This window comes from Meleagris gallopavo, chromosome 3 (genome assembly GCF_905368555.1).
Source record: "Meleagris gallopavo chromosome 3, MGAL_WU_HG_1.1, whole genome shotgun sequence".
In the NCBI taxonomy this organism is placed as follows: Eukaryota; Metazoa; Chordata; class Aves; order Galliformes; family Phasianidae; genus Meleagris; species Meleagris gallopavo.
Genome location: NC_139406.1, coordinates 66,413,135 through 66,438,343, shown reverse-complemented (window position 1 = coordinate 66,438,343; position 25,209 = coordinate 66,413,135). Strand labels below are relative to the sequence as shown.

General features: G+C 41.4%; 1 protein-coding gene across 1 annotated transcript in view; it reads left to right on the top strand.

Annotated features, from left to right (window-relative positions):
- The window catches only part of ZNF704 (zinc finger protein 704), a 94,256-nt gene extending 69,628 nt beyond the window's left edge, over window positions 1–24,628 (top strand). The window contains exons 6-9 of the mRNA XM_085221334.1: window positions 489–750; window positions 3,702–3,806; window positions 7,473–7,567; window positions 9,474–24,628. Of these exons, the coding sequence (XP_085077460.1) occupies window positions 489–750; window positions 3,702–3,806; window positions 7,473–7,567; window positions 9,474–9,585 (574 nt within the window). The 3' untranslated portion in view covers window positions 9,586–24,628. The remainder of the gene's footprint in view (window positions 1–488; window positions 751–3,701; window positions 3,807–7,472; window positions 7,568–9,473) is intronic.
- Window positions 24,629–25,209: the final 581 nt, after the last annotated feature.

Sequence of the window (25,209 nt, the reverse complement as noted above, 5' to 3'; positions counted from 1 at the left end):
AGGCCAAGGAAAGTTACAGTGAACCATGTCCAAAACTATATTTGACTTAAGAAACTAGTGATAAGATAATAAATTATTTCCTGTTAGGTTAGCAGGGTTTATCTTGCCCATGCTTGTTACCTTTAAATGCCCTTTTGTGGCTGCTTTGTCATTTATGAAGTTAAAGTGCTTTGAGATTCTTGTTAACTTCAATAGTCAGCAATGGGAAGCAAGTACTTCTTGATATTTATGCTGAGGCATAGAAGTTAAACATCAAGTCCAAGGTCAAAAAATTAGAGGAAATAAAGTTTAAATTTGTGCTTCTTTTCCCTTCAGACTGGATGATTTTCTTTTCCTCCCTAGAGTCAGATTTCTGATAAAGTAGGAAGAGTAAAAACTGGAAATATTAACTAATTGATAGTATGAATATATTTGCTTATGCAGCTAGAACTTAAAATACAGCATAAGGTTCTTGCTTTCATTTAATCAGTCCCTTTTTCTTGATGCAGACGCGTAGGAGAATCTGACTACAGTGACGGAGAGGAGGATTTTTACTATACAGAAATCAGGCTCAACACGGACTCAGTAGCTGATGGCTTAAGCAGCCTTTCACCAGTCTCTCCATCTTTAGCATCTCCTCCTTCCTTTCCCACCCAAGACGCAATCCGTCCTGAAACTTCCTGTGCCAAAACTGAGACTAAATTGATGACACCTCTGAGCCGCTCAGCTCCTACCAACCTCTACCTCGTACACACGGACCATGCTTACCAGGTAATGCTGCTGAGAGTGAGCTCCACTGACTGCACTGACTTCATTAATGTAGAAGAAAATGTCTAAATACCGTGTTTGGATTTTGAAAAGCCAAGCTTAGTTTTAGTGAGTCAGAAAGTTTCATAGAGCAAGAACAGTTAATGGGGCTTGTCTCATTTAAACCATATGTCGACTTCTGGGTTAGTTCTTTGTGCTGTCACCACAGCCCGTGGACTTTGGGGTACAATCTTCCAGCTGTATGTAGAATCATAGAATTGCTCAGGTTGGAAAAGATCATCAAGATATCAAGTCCAACCACAACCTAACCATACTACCCTAACTCTAACAACCCTCTGCTAAATCACGTCCCTGAGCGGACACCTGTATAGGCGCATGCTTCATGTTGAGAAGAGTTGCTCAGTGTATTCCACTGCCTACTCAGTTATTTCTCCAGTGACCATAAGAAACGCCCAAGGTGATGTGTTCTCATGTGATCTCCTGCATTGTAAACAATCTCAATCAGTCAGCTAAATCCCTCCCAGAGTGTTAGCTCTGCTAATACTGGATATGTCTGGAAAAAAGTACCCAACACATGCTGGGAACAATTCCTTTCCTCTGCTGTGTGCAGCATGAGATGTCAGTTTGTGTATGTGAAGTAGAGCGGGAAAAATGAAAAGAACGTATGTGATACCCTCCCAGTCTTAGAGATAATTCTTTACAAATGGGAAAACTCCAATCATATCCAAGGTGCTGTTCAAAAAGCTTCCAACTAAGTTAAAACAGAAGGCATTAATTGTGAAAGCGCACTAAAATTTGGTATGTTTTGGTCTGGATGCCATATGAGAAAATACGAATTGAGACTTTGAAGTGGTGTGATCCATGACCTGCGTATGCACTGGAGAACTGAACTCTTAAATTTGTCAGATACAGTAATTCTTGTATATGGCATTGTGCAGATAAAACCCTTCTGTTGTATATCTGGAACAGCATAGTTTGGTCTCCCACGTGCTTTGGAAAGCATGAGTGGAAGTCTGGGACCTCAGGTGGGAGCTGCATCAGGTAGTGCACCAGCCTGGGCATTGATGAAGCCAGCTAAGAGAAGGACTTTCTTCTCAGTCTTGCTTAAGCCCTGCCTCTCCCGTAATTAGGTACCAGATCCTGGCTGCTCGCATCATCTGGGATTTCTATTTGCCATGTTCTTTCCTGCTGTATGAAGACTCACTCAATCCTCCTTTATATAGGAGAGGAAGGATATGCCAGCCCTTTCCATTTTTTTTCCAGCCTTTGAATAACACACTTGATTAGAGAAATTGTGCTTGAAATGTTTCAACTGCTTGAATTGGATTTGGACTGATGTATTCCGTGGTATCATACTGCATGTGCCTGAACCCTACAAGTGCCTCCTTGTCAAGTTGCTCCATTTTGCGTACTTCATTTTATCAGTGAGGAATGACCCTGTCCATACTGTATAAGGCATTCTCTTAAACTGGGTCCCTGTTCCAGCTCACGTTCAGATTTTCTTTGCTAAGGAAGCAGCTTATGTGGAGCAGATCAGTGGGATGCAGTGTTTGAGTCCTCCAGCCCAGCCAGGGGAGACACCACACCACATGGAGTTACTGTATTTTTCCTGTTGCCTTTCAGTGAGGTTTTTATATTTCACTGAACTCAGCAGACATGTGCTTCCTCGAGGAGTTTATGTGTCTGTATTTAACCTCTTGGAACTGCAGCCTCAGCAGCATTGGGAGCATAGCTGCAATAGATGGAATCTTTCAGTGGCCTTGGTTTCTTTTGCTTGGAGAGATTCCAGAGAATTGCTTCAGCAATTTGCTCCAAAGAATATTTTTAATGGGAACAATCAGATAGCAGTTTGTCATCACTCCTTCTCTTCATAGTGGTTCAGGGAAGCAGTTAGGTGACTCCAGCAGCCTCAAACACAACCTCTACTTAGATAAATGCTTTGTGTTGCTGTGAGACTTAGGTGACTGAAAGACAAAAAGAAAACTCATTTTTTATGAGCAAATTCTTTATAAATTTGAATCATGAAGTCTTTTTTTTTTTGTGATGAAAGCTTGAATCTCAAGAGTCAAGGGAAGCCTGTGTTGATAATGGCTGCTCGCGCTCCTGCTAGACAGAGTAAATGTGAGGTAATATGAGGTTACAAATTTCCTGACTCTGTCAAGTGAATAGGGATGCAAAATGATGGAGGAAAGGAATTCCATGGGGCAGTGAGAAAAACTGAGGGAAAACATAAGATGAAAAATACCAAACAGTCCTAAGCTGAGCTCATTGAGCAACCCAGGGTATTACTGGGTGTTACAACCAGGTGGAAGGAAAGTAAGAATTCTTTGTACTCTAAGTGTCCTTCAGATATTTGCTTTAGCTTCAGCTGTCATTGAATCCCAAGCTTCTTGTTTTTAATAAGAGCAACTGTTCTAATTGGGATGAATCATAGGAATATTTGTTTGACAAATGAAAAATGGCCAGCCGTTACTGTTAATGCTGTTGTCCAAAAGTCCTCTATATCCAATCTTCAGTTACTTTAACCTGCTGCCACCAGTTTATATGCTTCCTTGTTTATCACTGTGGGTAGGTTAATCATTTGTACTATTTTTTTGCTGCCAACTGGCATTATTAAAACAGGGTTGTTTTTTTAATATGGTACTTGAGTTCATGTTTTTTCTACCAGACCCAGGTTTTAAAGGTTTTGCATGGCTTCTTGTGAGAGCTATCATCTTCCTCCAAACAGGGTTTTAACAACAGCAGTGTATAAACATGTTCCTCCCTTACTGGCTTATCTGTGATTATCCTTCTCAGCAACAGGGTAAAATGCTTGTCACTGTCAGCACTGTGAAGGTTTTTTCCACCTCTGAAGTTCTCTTGCAGATTTACAGTTTTAAGGAGTAAAAGATCCCTTGACATGCTTTGGAAAATGAATGGTTCTCTTACTGGAATAATATTTTCTTTTCAAACAGGCCACTCCTCCAGTGAACATTCCAGGGTCAACTAAATTCACTCCCAATGGCAGTAGCTTTAGCATCTCTTGGCAGTCGCCTCCAGTTACCTTCACCGGCATCCCAGTAAGTGAATGACAAGAAAAAAAAAAAAAGAAAGAAAGAGAGAGAGAAAGAAAGAGAGAAAGAAAGAAGGAGAGAAAGAAAGAAAGAAAGAGAGAGAGAGAGAGAAAGAAAGAGAGAAAGAAAAAAAGAAAAAAAAATTTAAGAACTTTTTGTGTGTTTTCACAGTATCTCATAACAGTAATTTTGACAGAAGAGGTACAGAAGAGAAATAAGTCAAGTTATGCCCCAGTTTGCTTGCATGACTGATTGTAGCCCTCTCACCAATCTCTTAAATGCAATACAGTGTTTTTTATCTTTTGTGTTTTTTTGTCTTGGTGACCACAAGCAGAGAACTGGATTGATAGTATGTTTTTTAAAATACCTGCTTAAAAAAGAATTTTCTGGGAGATGCAGAACCTGTCACTACATGCTGCTTTTTCTGCCACTAAGAGATTGCTTATGAGGCTGGAGAGAAAATTAACAAGGCAGTGGTTATGTTAACAGGATAATTGGAATCAAGCAGTAGAGCTGTTATCTAAATGAACTTTTAAGATGAAGTATAGTTGAAAGGCAGCAGAAAGAAAGAAATAAAGTATGAAGTCTGACCCCAGTAGGCTACAGGGATGTAGCCTCTACTGACAGCAGAAAGTTCTGTAATTTTGCACAAAAGATGTATGTAGTACATAAAATATTTTTAATATTAATACGTGTTGCAGTGTGACCACTTTTTAATGAAGTATTAGATGCAAAGTCAACTCTGGCCCTTTCTTCAGATAGATAATGTATGAGGCTGTATTTTCTTACAGAAGTTGGTTGTTTGCTGAAACATAGGTTTCCAGTAGTCCTAAATGTGAAGCACTATAGGTGTGGATACTGTAGGGGAAGGTAAAAACCTTAATGAAAGCTTCAGAGGGATTAGGTGTCTAGTGCCTAGCATGGTGAGTGCTAAGAATAAACATAATCGCTGCCTTCAAGTAATGGAAGATCTTTTATGTAACAAGGAGAAATAAATATATATATAATTTATTCTGATTTTATTGGAAAGCATTTTTTATTATAAATTAAGATTCCCTAATCGTAAACTCACTTCATATGATAGTGTTTGATTTAATATTGTGCCTTCTTGAATTTTTACAATGTATTGCATAACACACATTGCTCATTTAAAGATCCATATAGCTTTTTTTCCTACCGCCAATGAATATTAGACATGGTGATAACAGATGCTATTTCCCTCCCTTTTCTTCACCAAGTGAATCTCCAAAGCTTCTTAATGTCAACCTTTGGCAAATCTTGGAGATTTTCTCAGACTGTGGTATCCTGCAGGTCTGATAAAAAATGAAAGTGGCTGAATCAATTACGCTGTGCTCTGCCAATGAATATTTATTAAGTTCTATCAAGGAACAACTCACAGTGAAAGACATCATGCTGTCAGCAATTTGAACAAGAGCGCCTCGACAGAGCGTGCTATCTGTGCAGTTCCTCAAGTATTTGATTTCACAACAATGGGGTTGATACAGAGCAATTACAAAACTGGCTCCTTCTGTGGAGTAGCAGAAATTGGTGCCAGTAGGGTTGGGAATCTAAAAGTGTAATTATCCACACTGTAAATCAGACACATAAGACGACAAGATTATACGTGTGTGTTGAGTTTGCTTGCTCAAGCAACAACGTTGAACTCTAGCTTTAGAGCTGACACTTCTCAAAGGAATTTAAGAGATGCCAAATCACTTTCACAGAATTATGTGAAGATACCAATGATCTAGGTACAATTCAAAAATAATCCCAGTACAAAAACCTCAGGAAGTGTTGATGATAGCAGAATAATAAAGCACTCTGGGAACCATATGAGCTGATTTTTATGTATCTGCTACGTAGGTCGTAGTAATGCCTCCTTATTTATTTCCAGGAAAACTCCAACAAGTACAAAGAGCACAGTGACACTATTTGATAGAGCACATTCTCAGCTAGAACACACTGTTTTTCAACACAGTCACCACCATTAGCTGTACGTTTTTGCCAGCCATGAGCAAGAGCCTACGTGCTACACTTACAAAATCGGCACCAGTGGAGGTGATCCACTGTCACCACCGCTGAAACACAGCACTTGCTGCCTCTCTGTGCTCACGTCCACTGTTTGGTCTCCATGAACATTCAGCAAGAGTCAGTGAATGTCAGTGGATGCAGTTTTTTCCACGTGGAGGAATTCAGTCCCACATCTGTGCTTCGTACACACTTCCATGTCAGACGCCATTTTGTCAGAGTGCCCCCTGCTGCCACTGCAGACATTTGCCTCTGACACTGGGGACAAGCATAGCAAAATAAGAAGCATTTCTTTTGGAGCAGCCCTTGTAATATTTATAGAGCTGCTAGCCAAAAACAACCAACCAGTGCAACCTTTTAAGTTCATGCACACTTGAATATTCTGTCAGCAGTGAGATCATTTAAGAATGAAAGGCTTGCCTGTAGTGGGAAGTGATGTGTGTAAGTGCAGATGTAAATGCAAAGCGATGCTAAATAACTGCATATTAAATGAAAGTTGCATTTCGCTTGTGCTTTTTTAAGTAATTGAGATATTGCCTTACAAAAGTAGGGCTGTGTTAGTTCTCACCCTTGCAATGAGTGCAACTCCTTATGGAAAGCTGTAGTCATATAGTGGAGCTTCTCTACCTCACACAAGGCTTACATACAACCAGCCTGTGTGACAGAGCCAGTGTGGCACATGCTTTGCTCTGAGCACTGTGCATGCCTTTCTGTATGTATTTGGCCCCTGAGGTAAGATGCATGTCTGCAGCAAGCAAGAGAACTTAAGAGGGTAATTCCAAGCCATTACTTTCTGTCTTACCCATAACAATTACAGGCAATTTTCTAAAATAGCTTTGGGCTACCTTTTTGGCTGCTGACAAACCACTGAGAAATAAAACACGGATATGGATTTACAGAAATATGTAGGCTATAAATTCTTTCATGTTACCAGCAGTGTGGGGATAGGAAGAGTTTGTTGTGCGTGCCAAGAGGGCTGCTGAGCCAAGAACGTTTACAGTGCAGAGTAAAGGACTTAATTCAATGCAGCTTGTTAGCAGCCATGATCAGTAGGACAGTCTTGTCCTACTCCCATTGAAACCTGGGGGGCTGCATTGTAACTGCCCTGCAGCAAACTCCCTTCTCTCAAGCTGTCCCTCCACAAGAGTCACAGGTTGCAGCAACGTACAAAATCCCATCATCTCACAAGGGATTATTAGTATTCATCTGAACACAGGCTGAGGTCTGTTTTTGTAATTATTTTATCTGGTTAAACTGAAGAGAGTTTTAATAAGAGCCTTTCAGAGTTCTTGAAAAAAAGAATGCATGCATATGCTGTATTCCCCCAAACCTCAAGTGGTGCTGCTCTGTAGTCTAGTTTACCCGCATGGGTGACTAGACATACAGAAAAGCAACGTGGAGCTGATATCATGTACATATTTACACCTCCAGCTTCTTCAGACCTTTAAATTATTCGTGTCTGTATGCCGTTTACTGACCTCTCCTTGGTATGTCAGCCACTGTGTATCACAAATTACTTTTTCTGGAGGCAGTTCTATTTGTGACAAACAGCAGCAGTTTGATTTCCATAGATTTAAAGGTGCGTTTCTATTGCATTCATGTCTGCATGCAGTTCATAAGTGACCTTTTTGCCTGTATTGACAGGTCTCACCAACTCACAATCGTCCTGCCGGGAGTGGAGAGCAGAAGCAGTCCCACACAGTTCTTTCATCACCGCCCAGAGTAGCGTTTGGATTGAGGTATGGGATCATTGGCTCCTGCTGACAGACCAGCAGCTTCAGACCTTGGGGGGTGTTTAGTAAATAAGACATTGGTGGTCACAGAAACAGAAGAACTACAGCACCAGCTGTGGTTGCAGTTGTCAGGTAGCTTCTTACTAGGATATTTCAGGATAACCCATCTATGCTTTTCATTAGCACCAAAAGTAAAGTTCAGGGGAAAAATGAGTTGTCGAGGAATGAAAAGGGCACAGACTGTGAAGGAGAACTGCAGGCCTTATGCCAGGTAGATCTAGAGTTCAGATGCACATCTAAACACCCCTGTAAAGCAGTGGTATGCAGATCCACAGTTCCAGTTGGAGCATCTTGAACTTCATTGCTTTTTTCTCTGAAATGTTGGGCTGTCTTGTGAGTTCATCTCCATACATCAGTGTGATGTTTGACAAATGATCAAATGATTAAAAATGTATCTTATGGTAAATTAGATGGAGTGAAGCTTTGTGCCTTGTCTTCCTACATGGGAGCTACAGTCACTTCCATTAAAGATGGAACGGAGTCTGCTTTGAATTAAAAGTTCAAAAAGTTGCATTAAAAAAATCAAATTGCAATGCTGTATTTCTTCTAGTAAAGAAAATCTTCGTTTCTCACAGTCCTAAAAGGTGACTGAACCCTAAAAAGACAACAGAGAGCACAAGGAAGATTTTATGCTTTTCATTTTCAGTGTGACTCTTGGATCATTGCACGTGCTATAAAATGGAACTTGGGATGTTCCCAATTCATGGACTGTGCTTATTGTCAGTAATAAAAAATCTCATATATATGCAAGATAATAATCACAAGGCAGCTTCTGTGTGCCATGCAGTATCTCATGCAGGTATTAAACAGTTGTGTCTGTACACTCATTTGATTTAAGGACTCTAGGTCTGGTGGCACTGCTGTAATGAGCATTGTGTCACTACTTGTAGTGTTGCTCCTCAGGTTTGCTATGTGTTGAATAGAAAAGTTCCATTTTAACATTTATCTTAATCATTTTCTGCAATTCTCTTGTGAGCTTTAATTATGGTGGTAGGATGGAATACATGACGATCACGATGGCTTTAAAAACAGGTACTGCCTGCCTTGCTGGTTTCAGGGAGGAAAAGAGCACACGTGAACACAGAATCACAGAATGGCCCAATTTGGAAGGGACCTCAAGGATCATGAATCTCCAACCCCCCCTGCCACAGGCAGGGCCACCAACCTCCCCATTTAATACTAGACCAGGCTGTCCAGGGCCCCATCCAATCTGGCCTTGAGCACCTCCAGGGACAGGGCATCCACAGCCTCTCTGGGCAGCCTGTTCCAGCACCTCACCACTCTCATAGTAAAGAACACGTTGCAGCTGAGTGCTGAAACTTGTTTTTAATTGCCTGGATGTTGTTCAGTCTGTGAGCTCAGCAAACCACGCAGGAAGGATGTACAAACTTAGGAGCTGGCAGCTCTTCCCCTCTTTTGCATAGCTGCTGCATGCCTGCAGCCAAGGTCTGCTGCTCTGCACTGAGCAATGTGTTTGTAGTGCAACGCTACAGCAGAGAGCACTCGTGTGCGATGTGAGCCTGGCTGCGCTGTGGGATAGCTGTGGTTGTCCATTACACTGCGTGTGGCTAAAGTAACATGAATCTAGACCAAGCTGAGCCTGGCTAAAGTATGGGCCGTGCACCAGCCTTGGAAGAAAGGAGCGGGCTCAGCAGCTGCTGCAGAGACTTCAGCCTTGCCATGCATCTGCTTGCTTCATCGCTCTTGGTCAGCTCACAGACACACCGCAGTCTCTTAGAAACTGGGGCGTTCTCAGCCATCTGCACACGGCTGAACTCATTGTCCTGACCTGGAGAGGTAAGGCCAGACTGCAAAAACGTAGTGTTAACGAGCTTCCCTTTCTCTCTGACAGGAAGCCGAGAGGGGAGGGGAAGAAGTGTCGGAAGGTCTATGGGATGGAGAACAGAGATATGTGGTGCACTGCCTGCCGGTGGAAGAAGGCCTGCCAAAGGTTCATCGACTGAAGAGCGAAGTTATGCAGAGGATTTAGGGATGGGGAAGGACAACGACAGGAGCAGATTGCTACACCTGCACTGTATCACTTCCCGTTTCCCTCCAGTGATGTGGTGTTGGGGTTTTTGTTTTATTATTTGTTTTTCGATTTGTTGGGTTGTTTTTTTTTTTAACAAAGAGAGCTTTGTATTTCCAAGTGAAGCACTTGTAGCCAAGGAGAAGCACTAATTAAAACCTGTGTGGAGCAATAGAGCAAAAAAAGTAAAAATAAAAAGCAAAATAAGGAACACACAACAAAATTCTGTCTTATGAAGTATTGACACCGGAGCAGCTATCAGTGTTTTTCTGTGTGTTTTTTTTTGTTTTTTTTTTTTTAAAAAAAAAAGGAAAAGTGAATTCCTTGCTAACTCTTTGAGCTATTTGCTCCTTTGGGTCATTTTTAATCATTGCAGCCTCTTTGCTGCCAACGTCTGTATTTGCTAAACTGGACATTTTTTCTTTTCCTGAAACGAAGATCTCTTTTTGAAAGCTTTCTAATAAACACTTCAGAGTCATATAAGCTACAGTTTACTCAACAAAAGCTGTAACTAAGACTGGAGACTGCTAAATAATTCTCCTGATACGAATGATCACGATGATGTTATATTTTTGGAAAGGGGCTGTGGGAAGGAGTTGGGATTTTTGTTTGTTTCTTTCTAGGAGAAAAGAAAAGGCAGAATTTTCCAGACGGACAAACTGCTCCTGGAAGGCTTTTAAACCATACACAGACCAGCAGAGTGGAACGGAGTAACTCATGTACCAGACTGGATTTTGACCCTTTGGAGGAGGAGAAGCAGCAATGGACAGTCACCAGCAGATCCGTCACTGCCAAAGTGGAGGGAAGAAATGCAATGACGGTTGATGGAAACCCGTAAGAATATAATGGGGGTCCGGTAGCTTTTCTTACTACTCTTCCTGTTCACAGGGAGGAGCAACAGCTGGACCAGCACACGTGTTGCTGCAGGAGGCCTGTAAAGAGCTGGAAGATGCACTAGGATTCCATGTAATACCTGTTCAGGGACACGATCCAGCCCAGCAGTTCTGCTCTTGCTTCCTTCTCTCTTATTTCAGAGATGGTTAAGATAATGGTTTGCTCAGCTTTTTTTTTTTCCTACATATTAAAGTTGCTAAAATTTATTTTGCGGGGGGAAGAAAAAAAAAAAAAAAAAAAGTAAAGAAAATACCACAAAGTCATCTCAGAAAAAGAAGTACAACAGCAAAGGAGCAACATATGTATGGTAAAAGTTCATTTCTTAACTCATTTTGATAAAGTAATGGGTTTCTATACTTGGAGATGTTGGAAAGATTGGGTACTTCCGTGTCTCTGTCCATTAGGAAGTACACACCTGAATGTGGGAAGCTGTGTTCTGTCTCAACTTATATGGAATTGCCATTAACTGACCATTATTTCAATGCAGAAATAAAATAAGGATTTACTATGATATGAATGTATACCGTTAAATGACACTTGTCTGTTAAACAAAGCAAGACACCTTAAGGGGGAAAAAAGAAAAGCAAAACTTTGCTTCTTACTGGAGGCACAGAGGCCCAACATTTCTGGTTTTTTTTCTTCATACCGTTTGAAATTAGACCAGATTTTTTTTGTTGTTAATTATTTAATCTTTCTTGTCCTGTCTGAGGTAAGGGATTCTTAATTATCCTGATAGCTTTCTAAAATCTGGTCCAGAGTTCACTTTATTGAACTCTGCTTTATTGAGCCTGTGTGAAAGCACAGAACAACAGTGCAGGCGTTGAGAACGTGCACTAGGAATTCAGCAAAGCAGTACTGAGAGGTGAAGGATATAATAGAAGCTACTGGAGGATGTCATCTGGGTTCTTTTTGAACAAGTTAATTGGGCAATCAGATGCATAATTTGAGCATGCTATTTCTGCAGTTGTTTACAAATTGTGTAATTTACATGCACAAGCAGCAAGATATGCTTGCGTGCACGCAATTTCTTGCTTATTTGCCTATTGTGTTCTGTAAGTCATTTAAAAAAACAACAGGAGATAGGCTCATAAACATAGGTAGACTGAAATATATACACATATGTATGTGTATATGTGTATATATACACACATATGTGTATGTATATGTAAAATCTGGGATGAGAAGGGAGGAGAAAGATTGGGTATCCATAGCCACTGTTTTAACATTGTTTTTTTTCCAGCAAAATGTGGGTTTTCTCTGCATGTTGTGCTGTTTTGGTTTTCTTAGTAAAATGCCTCCATTTTCATCTTCTGACACTTTGTGCATTTCTGTAGTAAGACTTACTAGACCTGGGTCTTTCAGAGATGCTTCTGCTAATTTGCCCCTATTTTTACAAGCATTGCTAGACTGATTATAAAGCATTTCATAATTAATTTGGCTATCGTAAGACCTTCAGTATTTGCTTATATATTTGTTCTTCCCCTCCTTTTGTGTTTTGCCTGTTTGCTTTGGAGAATTTTGTAAAAATAATGTATTAGAATGTATGTTATTTTCTTAATGTCATGGCATCATGAGCACCTTTCCTGAGGGCACTTTACGAATTATTGTAATAAGATTATTCTTTATAGATTTCTGCACAGAAGATGGGTGTTGTTGTCAGCACAGATCGCCCTCTGGTAGACATTTCATACAGATTACATATAGGCACAGGAGCTGTAAGTCATCAGGTGTGATAGAGAAGTTTTGTTAAGCTGAGACCAGAAAATGCTTCATCCACCATAAATTCTGCCAGGACAGTGTTAAACAATCCGTATTTTCACACCATTGGCAATCAGCAGAGTTTATATTGAATGAGTTTGGTATCTTTAGGCTGTGGCATTTTGGTGCTGCATCTCGCTTGTGGCCTAGAGTGGTACAGCCCTGGTGCTGCCTGAGGCCTTCCCCCAGTGCTTCAGATCTCAAGCTCAGATTGATACCTGTCCTGGCATTACCAGGCACCATCTGGAGTAACTTCTTCCATTTTTTCATGTATCGCTTCAGTGCTGTTTCACACTCTGTTACTGTTCTGCTGATGCATGCTTTGTGTCCAAGTTCTGCACAGTCCTTCCAGAAAGATGAAGATCCTTTGTTTCCCAAGGAGGAACTGGTTTGAAGGACAGCTCGAACCTTGGCTCATTTCTCATCACTGGTACCCACCATTTCTTGTAATTTCTGTGTTTGTAGTTTTATAGGCCTTCGTCTGACCTTTCAAAAAAGTCGGGAGGAGTGGCCAGAGTTCATCATGCAGTGTCTGAGTGCTGCGGGTGCTTGGGTGTGTGTGTACTTATGGCAAGAGCTGGGACCTCTCCCTGAGGTGTAAGGATGGAAGGATCTGTGTTAGCATGTAACCAAATACTGCTGTTGGTGCTGCTTAGAGAAGCTGCCCGTGTCAGTGTCCCAGTGGCTATCAGCAGCATAGCTCCCAAATCTTTTCTTCAGTTCTCTTGCTTGCACAAAGCTACTTCCCGTGTCATAGAATCATAGAATGGCCTGGGTTGAAAAGGACCACAATGATCATTCAGTTTCAACCCTCCTGCTATGTACAGGCTCGCCAACCACCAGACCAGGCTGCCCAGAGCCACATCCAGCCTGGCCTTGAATGCCTCCAGGGATGGGCATCCACAGCCTCCTTGGGCAACCTGTTCCAGTGTGTCACCACCCTCTGTGTGAAAAACTTCCTTCTAATATCCAATGTAATCCTCCCTTGTCTCAGTTTAAAATCATTCTGCCTTGTCCTATTACTATCCACCCTCATAAAGAGTCATTCTCCTCCTGTTTATATGCTCCCTTTAAGTACTGGAAGGCCACAATGAGGTCTCCCCGGAGCCTTCTCTTCTCCAAGCTAAACAAGCCCAGTTCCCTCAATCTTTCTTCACAGGAGAGATAAATGTCCCCATTTATTCCACCCCTAAACAACAACAAAAAAATCTGGAAAAAGAGGTATTCTAAGAAATGCAGTTTGAAAACGTGATTGTGTTCCACCTTTCTCTATGAAATAGCAGCTACTGGACATTACAAACTCCAGTCGTCATATTCATAACATTTGTTTCCATCCTGATGTGCCTGATTCTCTAGTGCCTTGCACAAGTGTAAGGGGTTACACAAGATGCAAAGTGAGCAAAAACTCTTCCACAAAGCAGCATGCAGCTTTGCACTTGGTGTCATCAATACCCATCATGGCATGAGCTGGAGCTACAGGACCTGAGTGATACAGGAGGGCAGAAGGCCAGTCCCTCAAGTTGCTTTGCCCACGTCAGTAGCCCGCTGTGATCATTAGTGTCTGACAATGCGTGGATTCCTCGCATCGTTCTGTCATCTGCATCACTCTCTTCATTCCTTCTCCCCTTCACTAGGGTAACAGACAGGCAGACAGTGGAAGGCAAAGCTTTCCCAGAAAGTTCTTAGAGGTTGTGCATTTAAGAGTGGATTTCAGCTCTGTCTTGTCTCAGACATGGATTTCCTTGCCCCGGAACACTGTGGTTTTCATTTATCCCCACCCGCAGGACAGGCTGTGGTTTCCTGTCAATGCTATGGGCTGGAAGCAGCTGGAGCCGCCCAGCCCAGGATGCAGGGCAGTCAGTCATGGCTGTTAGCATGGCAATGCGACGTGATTTCTTTCATCCTTCCTCTGTAAATTTGTTGAAAAATCACCTCAGAACCCGGACATGAAATGTAAAGATTGCTGGCTGTATGTAGAGATCCAGCAGGTTGCTAGAGAGGCTTGTTCCTGCTCAAACTGAAGTCATCTGTAGGAGTATAGTCTCCTTTTCTTAAAAGCTTTGAGTCAGGATATGTTTGTGAAGTCTCACCTTTATCTTCTGTTTCCACATTATTGCATCTTCCCGTAGGTGATGGCACCGGAGCTGAGACCTGCACCAAGCAGGGGGTTCAGCCTGCGCCTGACAGGGGTTAGCAGGCAGGTGGCTGGGGGCTGCTGGAAAGCAGTACTGTGAGATTTTGGGCTACTATACGTACATGACAGCTTTATGACACGTCTAGCAAAATAATTGGTAACGCATTAGCAAAAACCCAAGAACAAGGTCTGCTTCTGATGGCACCAAGCAAAATAAAATCCTTGTTGGTCCTATTCTTGTTTGTATTAGCAGCAAGAATTCATTTGAAATGTAAGGGAATGATCAATTCATTGACAAGCCAGTGTTCTGCTTTTATAATACGTAACGCCGAGAATATTTTTCCTTCAGTGTTAATGGGAGAGATCTAAAATGCCCTTAGATAAGTTAATTAAGCAATGCCAATACTATTTCAGCTTCTAAGTTACTTTGGACAATACACAATGTTACACTGTCAGAGTACGGTTTCGAGATTAAATCCAGATTCTTGATGTGCGTCCTTGCTAGACATGGTCTCTGATGTGCTTACATGTTCATTTTTAACATCTTTGCCAATGGGAAAGGCCGCGTTTTCTAATTTGCATTTAAATCTAGTCCTGTTCAAAAATTTATGTTTGACCTCAGAGTCTTTATGTTACCATGTTACACCCTACGGCCATTCGCATACAGTGTGTAACGTGCAGATAAACAGAAGTTACTGAACTGTTTATACACAATGCCTTGGGAACGCTAACAAAAAAAGAGATATGGTTAACACAGATTTCCTCAGGGACCACAGAAAGGCTGCAAAGGCAGGATGTAGCTTTATTTGAATGGTAGATGGGTGAGAATTTGATTATTTCTTTTTTGTATTCTAGGCAGATTTAAAGAGCAATATGTCACTACTTGAATTATTAAACTTGGAAGAAAGCACTAATTGGTGAACGTGATCTCACTTAACACTATCACTTATGAAGTTCCAAATACAAAACAGACATTTTAGCTGTTAGAAAAATGTAGGAAATGAGCTCAAACCATAATCTAAATATAGTACAAACCTATACATTTGTATAAATATTTTCAGAACATGCTGTAAATATAAAGGGTTCTTGTTTATATGATTGCTTGATTGAAGCGTACTTTGTTTATAATTGAACTACTTCCTACCAATTTATTTCAACAAGCAAAAAAAAGAACATGCTAACATTGTACCCCACAGGGTTTTTTGCATTGCAATGGGAATGTGAGAAAAAAGAAACGTTGTAACTGTATGTTTTACCATGTGAAAGCATTTCTGAGATAGGTGAGAGGTGTCTATTATTTGCCTTCAAGTGGAAGGGAACTTACCTGAGCACATCAGAAAGTGTGTGAGCTGCATGGAAGTGTTGTGTACAGTGCCACCCACCTGTATTGTGGTGCACACAGCACTCCTGGAGGCAAGGGGCTCTGAGGACATCAGGAAATAAGGAAGTTCACCTAAAACACGAAGATATTGTGATTTTAAGACACAAATGATGTTGTCCCTGTGTAATTTTCTAGTGCTAAAGAACATCAGTACTTATATTGTAATGAAAATTGTAGCCTTATTAGTAAGGTGCAATACTTCTGAAGGGCTAAACTGTGGAAACAAGTGATGTGTGGATACATCACTGCCAAATGTGCACTCTTGTAAAACTAGTTTCTTTAGCACTGGGATGTAAGTACCTCTCCAAAATTATTGTGTTGGTATGATTTTATAACCATTTATTGTAAGTTATGAAACGGAATGTGGGATTTCAGAAGAACCAAAAGGAAGAGGAGAAGCTGTAAATTACGTAGAATAGTGGTACGTTGTCTTATGTGGCAGAAGTAGCTTAAACACCTTTACAAAGCTATACACATTTTGGATTACTGAAAAAAAAAAAAAATACCCTTGGTTACAAAAATAGTTTAATTTGAATTCAGTCTGGAATTTGCAGTAATGTCAAGAAAATGCTGCCTTCTGAGTAAATCTTGCTTCATTTCTTGCCCATTATTATCAGGCTTTATTTGTCACAATCAGAACTCTGATTGTGAAGATATTCCCCACCTAGCAATACATGGCTTGAAATCTTGTTCGTTTAAAAGTACCTTTGAAATGGGGAGATTTCTTCCTTTACTACCCTGCATGATAATGATTTGTGCTGTCTTGAGAAGAGAGTCCATCAAGCAAATAGATATGTACAAAAAGATTACTTTGTAGTTCTGTTATGGAAAGAATGTGAATGTGAATGGAAGGGCTGCTCACCTCGTTCCAGGAGAATATCTTCTCTCCTACTGCACTGTGAGGTCTGCAGAATACAGGGTGCCCAGTGTGGCGCGTCCTAGGCTTTTGCTGTACAGTAAAGACATACTACTGCTTTTCCATTGGTTACTGTTTTTGTCATCTTCTCAGAATCCATCTTTTAGTGAAAGATTGGAACAATTCCATCTGCTGAATAGGAGGGGTTTGTTCTTTTCTTCTGACTTCCTCCAGTAAGGGGCCAAAGAACAAGCAGAGATAGATATCAGCAACAGACTTGAGCCTTGAGGGAAGACATGAAGCAAAATTGCTCAGAGAAAGAAAGTAGAATGAATCTTGTGTCTTGGCTGTTTCTACATGTGACTGATGCCTGTGGCTCGAGAATAAGGTTGCACAGAGGAAACCTTGTAGCACAGTCCTCATTCAGGTGCTGAAGCACTTTTCCCTTCCTGGTCATGCAGATAGCAGGAATTACTTCTAATTAGTCTGAGGAGGAGAGGAAGAGCAGGTGTTGTTCTAAGTAGAGCACCTTGTGAAGCCTGCACGAACCCTGCCTGTAGATAAGGTCCTGCACGGCATCTCTCATCCTGCAGTTTGCATGAGTCCAAAGCAGTCAGTTACAGATGTCTCTTTTGATTTCATTTACAACTCTGATAAGATGTCACGTTGCACAATTAAGAGCAAAATGCACTGTAAAGAGCTGAGCTTGATGCATTCCATTTTTTTCTCAGGAGAGCTGCCATTAGCCCTGTGGATAACTTCAATGACTAGGACTGCTCCTGTGGGTGGCAGCTATAGAGAAGAGGCATTGGATTTTCCTCCATGTGATTGTTCCCACTGGCACTAGGACTTACAGACCTATGTGTCTCCCTTTCTGAGTGCTGTAAATGAGAAATGTGCAGTCAGGCTTCGTGAGAAGGGTAGATATGTACCTAGAGATGTACTTACTGCTGCTAGAAGGCCTTGGTGAGCTTCCAGTGATACCAGAGTGACTAGGTTGGATGTGTCATTTAGGGATGGATTTAAGAGCTGTTTAGCATGTGGTGTTCAGTGTGCCATGCATCTCGCTACTGTCAGGTGTGGGAAGGTGGTTTCTCAGAGCAGGATCCAAGATGGCTGCCAGCCCATCATGGCCTCACCGCCATCAGCAGCTGCATGCACCAGGCTGGTCGCATAACCTGGGCCACCCGATAGGAGGTCACCCAGTACTCTGTAGAGAAATTAATGTTCTTCTTTTCAGAGAGTGAAATGGGACTGCCCTGGTTTTGCCTAGTACTGCCATTTCAAAGCAGGTTGGATGGGCCCAAGCCTGGGCTCCTGCCCTTTGGGCTCCTGCCCCTCCCCTCAGACTCTTCTTTCTCCCGGGGCCTGGAGAGATCTATCCGAGGTTGTGCTGGCTTGGACCTCTCCTGAAAGCACAGCCCTGTATAAAATGCCTAAGGCTGTATCGGAGCATTGCTTCATGGGTTGGTAGCTTTGCGTTTCATGTGGCAGGCACGGTAATGGGGCCATAGCCCCTCCTGCCTCAGCTGTGGGCTCAGTAAGGGCCTGGACACCAAACCCCTACAGCTGCACTGGCACCTGTTCACTCAGAACTCCTGGAGTACTATTAACACAGCATCGATTTTGATATGAAAATGATTTTGTAGGGAAAGAAACAGGAGTTATATCAATAATCCTATATCCCGTGTAATAACCATAATGTTAAGTGTGGCATGGTTTTGCTAAGCAGATACTGGAGGACTGATGGGACATGAAGAGCAACCTCTGGGGACTTCAGTCCTGCCCTGACCGCAGGTACACCCTGGAGCCAAGCTGATGTTATTTGGGTTAATTTCAGCTAATGCACGAAGGGGAGGTGCTCTCTTTCTCTCTGTAGATTTTTGGGCCACAGAGAACAAGGATACATTTCTTGTCCCGGTAGTGGAACTTTCCTAAATAGAAAGATCCATCTCTTCTTGCAGATTTTTGGTCTCTGGAGTACAGTGTCAGTAGGACGGTGGTGGGGAATGCTGGGGCCTGGTGGGGAAGTGTTCATAATGTACTTGGAGAAGGAGAAAATCAATTGCACTATGATTATTTACACTATGTGAAAAAAAAAGCAATTATATTTCCTAGTCATCTGCTATTTATATTTTATATTTTAGAAGTATTTCTGATGAAGACAGGATTGAACTTAGCACACATTATGAGTATGTAGAAAAGCAAGAGCCCAGTTGCCTGATGTTAATGAATACAGAACTTCTCATAGATGCTGCTTGCATAAGACAACAGTATCCATGCATCCTTCTGTCTCTTAGTCATGAAGGGGAAGCCTGCATGGATTGGTTTTCCTTTGATTCCTATCAAATATTGTTTTAGAGAGTATAAAGTAAATTGAAGTTCTTTTTCTGCTTTATTTTTAGAATCAGAGCATTTTCTCTTACAGTGTAAATTTACTTTTGTGGAGCTTTAATGTGCTCTGCATTGCACTTTATATATTTGTCACTTGTTAGGCCATTTATTTTTGATATACAAAACAATAAATTTTTTGTTACTCTAGTTTTACCTAGAAAATAACCATGAAACTAAGATGTTTTTATAAAAATGCAAGTTCCATAAAATGTAGCAAATGAACTATTTAGATTGGAAACATTTTTAATGATAGCGCTGAGAAATATTATAGCCTCTGAAATGATTTACTATTTAGGAAATTCAATATATTTATGGATAACATGAGTATCCACTGGAGTATCAGTAAATGGAGTATGAATAAACAGGAGACAAAGCTCGAGCCATTGGATTTGCTTATATAAAAGACTTGTATTAGTTCAATTGATATGAGCCTGAGATGGCCTTTGGCTCTGCGGGGCTGCACTCATGCCAGTATGACTGACCTATCATGAGAAGCCAAGATGCTCTTTCTGTTTGTTTTTTTCTGGCTTTATCCCCTCCAGCTTGGGGAACCAGTGTCCTAAAGACAATCTTCTTGTTCCTAAGTGCACTAACGAAGAACTCGTCTTCCCCAGAATTTTGTTGTCAAGCATGGGACCCTAACAATGTCCACATGTAGGTTAGTATAAGTGCCAGTTTCCCTGCTTTAAATGGAAACCAATTTCTCTGCCCCTGCACAGAATCCCTTGAAATTTTGTGGCGTATGCTGAAAGAAAAAGACATTTGTACTTTGTCCAAACTGTGTTTGTTCCAAATCACAGCTGGTACTGTGTATGCCTGCGGCACCCATCCTGCAGAGCTGAGCAGTGAAGGGAACGAGGGACTGTGATGCCCCCTCCTTCACGTGGTGAAGCACTCTCCCTAGCTGTACACACAGGCTCTCAGTCTTTGGTGGGAGATGGAAATCCCCGTGGAAGCTCCTTGTCAGCCATGCAGCAGAGTCCCGGCCCTCTTCAGAGCCTTCAGAAGCTCTGTTTTCTCATTTCTGCATCCATGGGTGCCAGCAGAAATAGATGGGTCGACCTCACAGTGTGAAGACAGTCCCAGCTTGAGTTGCAAATGCATCATCTTGCCATGATGTTTCACCCAGCCTCAGCTTCACCTGATAAGCAGGGCCAAGGGATTCTGATGCATGGTGGTTCTTCAGGCAGCACACACAGCCCTGCTGCCCAGCTGCTTTCTGCATTCTTGCATGTGTTTGAAGGAAAGTTGAAAAGAAAGAGGAGACTTTTGCCAGTAGCTGATACTGGCAATCTCATTTGATTCTGCCAATCTGAGGCAGTGGCACAGATGTAGGTGACGTTCTTCCACTGCTGGTCACTTGTGCTTGGCTAAACATCAGCCAGCAGACACTGTTTCTTAAGCTGAAACCCCTCTCAGAACAGCAAAATGCCACCATGAAGACCTTTGTTATCTCCCTCTCTGTCTTCTTGTTGCACTGGCAGCAGGAGAAAAGTACAGAAATCATAGGAACCTGGCCACAACTCATCCAAATGCCTTTGCACTGCCACAGGTGTTAGGTGAAAAACTCAAGCCCTACAAAATTTCTCTAGGAATTTTGCTGTTACTTTCTAGGGGAAAAAAAGGATTTAAGGTCTTTGGGTCCACATCTGAGTTGATTTTGCATGCTGAATCAAGAGCACTTCCAACAAACTTCAGATACGTAGGCAGTCATCCTTAGTACAAGTGATGCTACTCTAATGTTTTGATTATTTTTCTTAAAACAGTTGTGAAATTAGCAACGTGCATATTAGTATCTTTAAATCTATGAAAATAAATATGCTTTCACTTGAAACGTGAAAGAAGACTACTGAAAGTATGTAGTTTGCTAAGCACTGGCTCCTGAGTTTGTTAATGCACTAAACTTGCATTTGACAGAGTAACTTCTTCTAAGTAAAGTAATAATTTCTTCTCAAATTATTTGAATAATTCAGGAAATGAACAGTTTGTTTCTGGTCACTGGGTTTTAGAAAGAAGAAATCTCATCCTGCTGCACTTTTAAAATTCAGTATTTATATGGAAAAAAAATCTTCTTGCTTTTCCATTTCGAACTGAATGATCAGTTCAAATAAGGATTTAAGTCATCTCATAACTTCTTCCTAAAGTAAAAACTAAGAACGTGAAAAACCGTGAACGTGAGGAATCATGAACAAAGTCACTACTATTTTCAGAACATTCTGATTAGTGAAAGTCTTTGTTACAATTATGTTGTGTTGCACATCACCCTGATATAGTGAGAAAACAATTTTTCTTCTGAAAGAAAGAAAAAAAGAGGGAAAAGGACAAATGGAAAACAAGATTAAACATCGTTTAAACCCAGGTTTCCTGCTTGTTTTTAGGTCCATCCCGCCCATTCTATCACTGCTGTGTGGTCAGGGACGCTCAGGACAACAGACATTCCTCATGGGAAGCAGCTCGGTTCCAAAGCGTGAAATCAAAGCTGTGAGCAAATTCGTAGAGTTTTCAAAATATTAGCTATTGCCAAAAAAAGCAGCAAAGCACTACTTGCTACTGAACGGGAATTTCAGTGTTTCAAAGGAATCACTTTTTAATCCAGTTCACTGCTGTATTTACAAACAGATTTCTGTTGGTCTGCTTGCTTGTCTCTTAGGGCTGTGCTTGTCCACACACCTCAGAGCAGGGCACACTGATACTCAGATGGCCACAACTGAACTGGAATCTCTCACAATCCCCACTTACGTTACACATTTTTTGAAGAAACAGCAATCTTTGAATGAAAAACGACTTAAAAGCATCTCAAAATAAGACAACGAGAAAAAGAAACAGCTTTATTTGGGAAACACCATTGAGTTCCCATCAATCCACAAGATGCGTGCTTAGTTGCCCTCCTGTAGCTTTGTCAGATCGCATTTCTGTTGAAGGCAGGTGGTGATTAAACTACATAGCAAAGAGACTTCCTTTGATCTATGTAAATGAATGTATACGTATAAACTATGCATTTTCATCCAGCTGCAAACTGTATCTCTAAGCAGTTAAATCTAGCCTTTTCCTCAGTGTTAGCAACTCCCAAACTCCAGGAGATGAAGTGCTCTTCATCTTTTTTAGCATATAATTCTCTCCTGTCTTGCTTCTGTGCTTTACAAAGGCAAGATGTGTGATGGGAGAGCTGTGGGGCCCAAGGAGCAGTGAGCAGGGCCATGGCTGAAGCTGGAACCCGCGACTGAGGTCAGGCTGGGCCCAGCATGGTTGAGCAGAGGGCTGTGGCTGCTGCTCCAGCTCCAGCACGTCTTCCACAATTGGGCAGCAGAGCGGGATCAGCAGCTGCTGCCTCACACGGGGTCAGTGGGAGTCTGCAGCAGTGCTGGAAGAAGCTATGCCAAGGAGGAGGTCACTGCAGATGGGGCTTACAGCCCTCACAGTCCCCTTGTGAGAGCTCTTCTGGCCACCACAGCCCCAGGTCTGTCCTTACCTCTCCATGGTACACAGCACCCAGGAGCCTCCTCTGACTGCAGGTGTATGGCAGCGCTTGCAGTATGCAGTTCTTCACTATGAGCACTGGTGTGGCTTCAGGAGAGGAAGGGTCAGGCCCTGGTCTGAAAGAATTAGAAGAGGTGAAAAATGGAGGTTTTGTTTGTAATAAAATGATGGAAAAAGGTGCTGCATGCAATGTTATTACTTCCATTTCAGGTTGTTGCTGTAATATTCATCAGCCCAGTCTGATCAGTGAATTAAGTGTGTTTCTTACGGCTTATCTTGCAGGAAGAAAGACCAAAAATAAAATAAAATAAAATAAAATAAAATAAAATAAAATAAAATAAAATAAAATAAAATCTTTCTCTGATATGCAACCTATTCAAATATTTGATACTAGTATGGCAGCAGTGGTATTTTTATCTATCCAGAGATGTGCGTTCATTTAGGTTATGCTTGACTGAGAAATATTTTTGCAGTATGTATTTGTATTTGATGGGCTGCGGCCCTTCATTTTATATTCTTTACAAGAATTAGCACAGAAATGATGTTTCCCCATTTATTGAGCTACCTGACCATCCCAGCTGTCTGCATACAAAATATTTCCAGAACTTTGGAGGATTTGGGATTTTGGTTTGGTTTAAACACTGTCCTTCTTTAAAAAATAAAAATAAAATTAAAAAAAAAAAAAAAAGAAAAAGAAAAAAAAGAAAAAAAAAAGCAGTGCTTAAAAGAAAAGCATATTCCTTACCAGGGCCCCTGCAATGTGATGCAGAGAACCCAGTGACATGATGCAAATGCTTGAGGCCAGGTCTCCACGGGTTCTCAGCAGCCACAGCTCCCATGGCTGTAGCACGTACACCAGCAGAGGAGCTGCCCCCAGGAGGGGCACGTGGAGCTGTGGGGTGCTCAGCGTGCTGCGGGGGGGCTCTCTGGAGCTGGCACATCCTCCTACCAGGACGTGGCCTGTAACAGCAACAGAAGGACACTGCTGCATCTCTCTGCAACCCGTGATGTCCTGCGGGTCTGCTGTGGCTCTGGCTGCAGTCCTTCAGCCCAGAACTCTGAGCGCAGTGCTCGGGCTTTGGCATCACTTACGATCACAAAGGTAACTTTTTAAATGAGAAAGAGCTTCCAACTCTGGCACTAATGGAAATACTGAATACTTTTAATATATATATATATATATTTGGAAAGTATTTGAAGAAAAAAAAAAAAAAAAGTGTGTTTTTTTATACAACTTTTAGCCAAATAGAAGCATTCTGATTATTACTTCTGTGGACAGCTGTCCACCTGTAAATAAATTCCTATGTTCAGGTACCTGAACCTGAAGAAAAAAATAATAAAGACTGTTCACTGGCTATGCGCTTTGCTAGCTCTTGCTTCCTTTGTACATAAGAGGTAACTGTTTAAATGTCGGGTGGGTTTTTTATTTAACTGCTGTTCCTCTAAAGAAAGAAGAAGAAAAAATCTTTTGACTTTGTTTTCTCTTTTCTGAGTCAATACAAAGATTTTGTAACTTTTTACTGCAGAAATGGATAAATCCGTGGTGCTATGTGAATCTGAGAGTCAAACTGGCCATAGCAGACACACAAGTTAGGATGCACTTTTCCTGTGGCACACAATGTATTTTCTCAGAATGGACTTTCAAAGGACCATCAGATGTTTACATTTCTTCTTGTTGCCCCAAATAGTTTTGGATATAGAAATAACTTCCAAAAATAGAGACAGACGCGATGCATTACCAATGTGATGAATCCTTACATCTAGGTATCTACAACAGGTTTGTACAAATACCATTTTAGAGATAGTTGAAATATTGGGCTTTCATACTTTGTAATGCTTTGATGTGACAATAAATATGCTGTTGCTATCTATCTAGTCTAACCTCATTGTAGACCTGTAATTTCCTGTTTATGGTTATGTCATGAATTGCACTGGCTTGACTTCAGCCAAATACTGACTGTTCAGCTGAAATATTCCGACTGTTATGATGTCCACAAAACATTAATTAAATGCACTTGTAACCAACTACTGAGGAGTATGTCAAGTTATTCATGTAATAAAACCCATATGTATAACTTTTGCAACTTGTTTATGTGACTTCAGTTCTTTTACAGCTACAAACACCAGCATATCAACCGAGGGCCAATTTAAGTCCATGACAGCCTTTACGTGGACTTCATTACAAACAGGACTGACTCCCCTCCCTTCGTCAGAAGGCAGATAATACACCAGAGCATGATCTGAGACGTACAAGATAGGAATGTGGACTTCAAATTTTACATTTGGGCCTGTTGATCGTTAAGTTCAGCCTTCAGCAGGTAATTACTCTTTGCCACTCCTGGGCTTGTGCTACAGAACTGGTCCTCCTGATGTACTACATTACAAGCACTTTTTCCTGCCCTGTCCTTGCCTAGCAGTGGGGGCACTTGCCCGTGTACACCAAGAAACATTCCTGACAGCCTAAGCTTCAGGATAAGCCTTCTTTCTCATGGCAAACCTAATGAAGCTAACAGCTTCCAACTTGCAAGTTGGAGACACATCCCCAAAAAAAGGTATAAATTAATACTGTTTCTGTCCAAACTCTCAACTTCCCTACTAGCTTTGTTAGGTCATATTTAAATTTTCCTAATGCATTCCTACCCTCTTCTGCAAAGCCAACTCCAAT